The 6000-nt window shown below is 41.8% G+C and overlaps 1 protein-coding gene across 1 annotated transcript in view; it reads right to left on the reverse strand.

Annotated features, from left to right (window-relative positions):
* SLCO6A1 (solute carrier organic anion transporter family member 6A1) overlaps window positions 1-3850 on the reverse strand; it is a 75458-nt gene extending 71608 nt beyond the window's left edge. The window contains exon 1 of the mRNA XM_024563279.3: window positions 3451-3850. Within this exon, the coding sequence (XP_024419047.2) occupies window positions 3451-3850 (400 nt within the window). The remainder of the gene's footprint in view (window positions 1-3450) is intronic.
* Between the last annotated feature and the right edge of the window lie 2150 nt (window positions 3851-6000).

Genomic DNA, 6000 nt, shown 5'->3' on the forward strand with positions numbered 1-6000 from the left:
ACTGCATGACAAGAATCCGTTTCCTACTGGCAGAGAGCTCAGCACTTCATTCAAGATTAAAGGCATAATAAAAACAACCCTAAAATCCCATCTTTGGGGGTATATCTTCTGGGACTACTAGTCATAGCAATTCCATAATAGTCTGGATCCAATCAGGAGAGAGAAACTACACAGTAATTTCAATAAGGACAGTTTAACATAAAGAATTATTAACTATAACAGAGAATCAAAGTAACAAGGAATGAGCTGGTAAGAAGTAAAGGGAATGCTAAGGAATATAGAAATAGACAGTAGAAGGAAGAGCCGCTTCCTCTAGGGCTGAGATAAAGCACTCAAGGGCTGAAATCCAGACCTTGTGAAAGAGGACACAACAAAATGTTGGCAAATTGAATCCAACAACATGTAAAATAATAATAATTCAGTAATAAGGGTTTAGCCCAGGATTGCAAGGTTGTTTAAATATCCAAAAGAAAAAGAATGCAATATATAATATTAATAGAATAAATAAGAAAAACCAGCCCTGGCTGGTGTGGTTCAGTGGATTGAGCACCAGCCTGTGAAGCAAAGGGTTGCTGGTTTGATTCCCAGTCAGGGTACATGCCTGGGTTGCAGGCCAGGCCCCCAGTGCGGGGGCACTCAGGAGGCAACCACACATTGATGTTTCTCTGCTTCTCTTTCTCCTTCCCTTCCCCTCTGTCTAAAAATAAATAAATAAAATATTTTTTTTTACAAAAACCATATGAAAGTCTCAGGAGATACAGGAAAAAAATGATAAAATTCAGCACCAATTCATGATAAAAATTCTCAACCAACTAAGAATAAAAGGGAACACATGTAAACTGATAAAAGACATCTACAAAAAAATCTAATTAACATATTTAACTGTGAGAAGCTAAATGATTTCTACCTAAAATCAATAAAAACAAGTGAACTTCTCTCTTTGAATTTCTACTCAACATTTTAACTGGAAGTCATAACCAGGGTAGCAAAGCAAGAAAAAGAAAAAGCATATAGATTGGGAAGAAGGATGTAAAACTGTGCTGATTCACAGATGACATGACTGTGTATGTAACTGGTGACCTTTCACTTTGTGGGATGACACCCAACCCACGGGCCATGCTGGCCAGGGTAAACCATAAAATTTCTAAAAGACAACAAAGCAAAAATTCTTCATGACCTTTGATTTAGGCAATACTTTTTTTGATAGAAACCAAAAAGAATAAACTATTAAAAATTAGCAAACTGGACTTTAACAAAACTGAACACTGTTCTAACTGCGTAGCTCAGCTGGTTAAAGCGTCATCCAGATGTAGGTACACGAAGGTTTAGGTTCGGTCCTGGGTCAGGGCACATTCAAGAATCAACCAATGAATGCATCAATGAGTGGAACAACAAATCTCTCTCTTTCTTTCCACAATCAGTAAAAAAAAATACTAATAATTTAAAAATTGAATTCCTTTTTCATCAAAAAAGACACAGGTGAACAAAGAAAAGAAAAACAAACCACAGACTGGAGGGAGGAAGGGAGGAAGAGAGGCAGGCAGGCAGGAATGCACAGCCCGGGTCTTGTAAGGGAACCTCAAACATGTCTAGCGTGAAGTTCCGCGTAAGGAATGAAACATCCACATACTTTAAGACCTGCATGGACATAAGACATGTAAGAGAGGGCGAGGGATGAGGAGGAAGTGGTGCGGATTAAAGAAGTCATCTCAAATATAACAACTAAATGCAACATGTGTGGCTAGATAGAATTTTGGGCCAAAAAGGAAAAGGAAACACTAGTGAGACAGCTGGAAATATCTGCATGGAGCCATCAATTCCAAGTTTGAGGGTAGTGTGCACTGACAGCCCTGACTGGAGGGTGAGGGGGGGTTATATAGGAGAGTGTCCTCATTTGGGGAAGATGCCCACTGGAGTATTAGCAGTAATGGGACACCATGCTGAAAAACTCTGTAGGTATAGGGAAAGAGAAGGAGAGGGAACAAATGTGGTCAGTGTAAACCACTAGAGAATCTGGGAGAAGGGTACTCGGGAATTCTTTGCACCCTTTCCGTATGCTTGAAATCATTTCAAAATTGTTTAAAATGCAACAATAAAAACATCAACTGATAAATAAGTAAATGAAGAGATATACCATTTTTATGAATGGAAGACTCAATATGACACTTAAACTGAGCTAATGACCTGTATGAAGTCACTTAATAAGTATTGGAACTAAAACCATTCACTGTCAACCACTTGTTCAAAAACCTTCAATGGCTCCTCATTACCCACACAATAAGGAGGTTGTGTCAAGTAAGAAAATGCCTACAAAGCACCTTACTCATCACCCAGCACATGAGCAGGAAGTAAACACTAGTATCCTTTCAGAAGTCTCCATCAGGTATTTAAATGCCCTTACAATGTAGCCACAGTTTGTCTTTTCCTTTTTCTATATTTATATATTCGATACGTATTTATTGACTGTCTTTTCTGCCTCAGTCACTACATTAGGTCCTGGCAGGGTGGGGGACAATAAATAAAATAAATACAATTACCCTTTTTGATTCTTCGGTAACTTCATCCTGTCAGCGTTCTGAAAAAAGGCCTTCCTGTATCTGAACATTTATACCAAAACACCCATTTATGCATTCATTTCCTTATTTGATAAATATTCCTTAACTACCTGCCCACCTCAGATCTATACCTATTATCAAGGTATAATTCAAATGCTTCTTCCTCAGAGAAACTCTTTGATAATCTAAAAAACAAACTGATGACTATTTGTTCCTCTCATATGATTCTAATCACATTTAGTTCTTTTTCATTGCACTTATTTAGACATTGCACTTATAGCATTTTACAGCAAAAAAGAGATCATGTTTGGCAAAGTCCAATGCCATGAGTGATAAAGATTCTAAGTGTCACGGGAGTGGTGAGGGCCTTGGCCAAGCAGGGAGTGCATGACCCTCTGAAAGCATTCAAATTCACGTTCTTCTACAAACTCCGTGGGCAAAGACACACACCCTGGAGTCTGGGTTCTTTTATATAGATTGTCTGAGGTTCCAACCTACCTCCTCAACTCACCCCCAATGAAACAAGATCCAGACAGAAAATGACATGGCCAGTGTGTGCCAAAATTGTGGGCGGAAGCAGAAAAAACCTGGTGGTCACAGATCTGTTTTCAACATTAATCCCGCAAGTGACTGAACCCTCAGCTTCTCAGTATCGGTGACCCACAAACACTAATGACGCAGTACTACAGGCCCCTATCACCAGCAATGTGAGGGGTAACTGTGTCAATCAGATGTTTGACGACAAGCCCAAGCCATGGTGGCAGTCTGTTTAACAAGCTTTTATCCTGGTCATACCGCAGGAGCGTTGGAGAGGAGAGCTGCTTCATGGGGAACCACCTGGTTCCTCCCCTGCCTCCCCCACCTGCCCACCCCCACCGCGCCCCCTCAGGCTCACCCTGGGAGACCAGCAGGATGCAGAAGAAAATCATAAAGCAGCGCATATTATTAAATCGCTGACAGCTGGGAATAACTATCCCGCCCAAGCCGCAGGGCTCCAAATTTCCATTCTGTTCTCCCGGGGTCTTGACAATGGAGGGTAGGGACCTAGCCTCCTTTCTTTTCCTGTGGAACCTGATCAAGGAAGTTGAAAGCACCCTGATATACTGGGATTTTCTCCTGGCCTTCCTGGCTTTCCTGGCCTTCCTGGCCTCCCTGGCCTCCCTGGCCTCCGTGGCCTCCGTGGCTTTTCCGGCCTCTCTGGCCTCTCCGGCCTCCATGGCCTCACTGGGCACCGTGCTCCCCGTAGGCTGAGCCTGCATGGCCTGGGGCTCCACTTTCACTAGCGCTTCAGGCATTGCAGGAGGGCGCCTGCAGAGGCCCGGCGTGGCTCACGCTGGGGCAACCTGCTGTGACTCTTCCAACTGACCAGCCCGCGGGCGGGCGTGGACGTCATGGAATTGGCGCCTGCAGCCCAGGTCTCCAGAGCAAACGTTCCTTCCTGGGCTGGAGGCAAACAACCCTGCCAGAAGGTTGACAGTTGGCCTGAGAAAACCTCCAAGGCTATTTCCTCTTCACTTCTGTGTGGGAAAGGAGGAGGGGAAAAGAGGCAGGGCTAGTACTATTGGATTCTGATCACTGTTAACGCAGGAAGAACCAGCATAACCCTAATGGAAGTAATGTTGTTAGGAAGCAAGGAAAGAGAAAGGTGTAATAATGGGACAATGGAACTGTGTCCCCCAACTCCCCCAGACATTACTTTTTGTATTTCCAAATTGAATAATCTCACTAGAAACACCCTGAAAAGTGTTGAAACCAGCAATGGTCATAAACCCTGTCATAAAACCTAAAAGTGTTCCAATGAATGCTCCTAAGTAAAGTGATTTACACGTAGATATTATAGTCCTAGAAACTCAGTCTCTAGCCAAGGACAGAGAGAATTATTAGTTTAGGGCCCAGAGTGTGATTGATTTTCTCAGATACAAAAGACTGAACTAAAAAGAAAGAATGTAGGAGAATAGTTACAGGACACAGAATGTATGTGTTGTTTATACAAAAATGTAACTGCTAATTGGTTTTCTTTTCTTAGGCAAAGTATAAGTCACTCAGGTCATGTATGTGGGGATGGTGAGCTTTCCCGGAAAATTGAAGCTATCTTCCCTCCCGTATAGTAGAGACATTGTGTCACCCAAACAATCCAGCTCTTCAACAAGTTTTTGTGCTGCTAGAAAGTGCTGGGGCTGGTATACCAGTGGGGGGAAAACCACTAAAGAGCTGGGAGAAGGGTCTCACAGGCCCCACCACTGACCGAGGCCTGAGCTTGCCTCACCAGAGCTCTCTGCCCATCAGTGAGTAGAAATGTTCACTTATACTGAGAGATCTAGTGTGTCAAGTATCTTAGAGGGGAATCATTATCACTCCATAAGAAGGAGCAATGCCCTAGTTTTTCCATGTTCCTTTCCTACTTAACTTGGATGCCCCCTACATTGTTTCAAGACATTAATAAGCATAAAGGAAACAGAATTCCTAGGAGGTAGGAATGTGGAGGGACTCATTTTGTATTTTGATACCAGACGAGGCATGGTCTGGAAGCGGAAGGGAAAAGAAAGCTCTTTTCAAAATAAATGGTACTAGGACTTCGCTTCTACTCAGAACATAGAGCCAAGTACAACGTTAACTCCACCCTAACAACAATAATCCAAAAGAAACCTGGGTAATACAAAATATTATCACCTTTTATGCCCATCAAAGACCTGTATTTCCAAAGCAACAAGGTAAATTGATTCCAAAGGCTAACAAACCCCTCAGAAAAAGAATGGAAGACACAAACTGTTTCACCTTTGGCAGAGCACCAGGTGTTAGACCTGTGGGGCCAGACCAGACCTTGGTTCAGCAACCTCGGTACTCTCATTCTGTCTAGGGAAGAATTCAGAGCCCAGACTCAAACTATAGGAGAGCAGATATTTAGAAAATCATGAAAATAAAAGAAGTGAAATGGGCATAGGAAACAAGCTGTAGAGGCAAAAGAAAGGTCCCGTCTCTGGTACAGACATACTGGACCTGCTGCAAGCTCTCAAGCACTCAAGACTTCACATAAAGCACAGGGTAACTTATAGGGCCCATAGGAAAAATGTAAGCCTGTGGTGTAAAGAAAACCCAAATCCAACTCCATTTCTGTTGACATCGACAAACCTACATTAATAGGCAGATAAAAGAATCATCACTTCTCATTATAAATACATCAGTCTCCAATTTTATTTTATATACAATGTCTTGAATTTAGTATTAAATGGTTTAGGATATATATACATAATTGAGGTAGCAGAGAGGGAACATGAAGAAGAATTATTTGAAGATATGATGGTCGCAAATTATATAAAACTAATAAAATATGTATAACCAGATATGTAATAATCTCAGAAAATTCTAAACAAGATAAATATGACAAAAATCACACCTAGACATGTCATAGTCAGCCTACTAAAAATCAAAACTCATTAGAGTAGTT

The sequence above is a fragment of the Desmodus rotundus genome, chromosome 1 (genome assembly GCF_022682495.2).
Source record: "Desmodus rotundus isolate HL8 chromosome 1, HLdesRot8A.1, whole genome shotgun sequence".
Taxonomy (NCBI): Eukaryota; Metazoa; Chordata; class Mammalia; order Chiroptera; family Phyllostomidae; genus Desmodus; species Desmodus rotundus.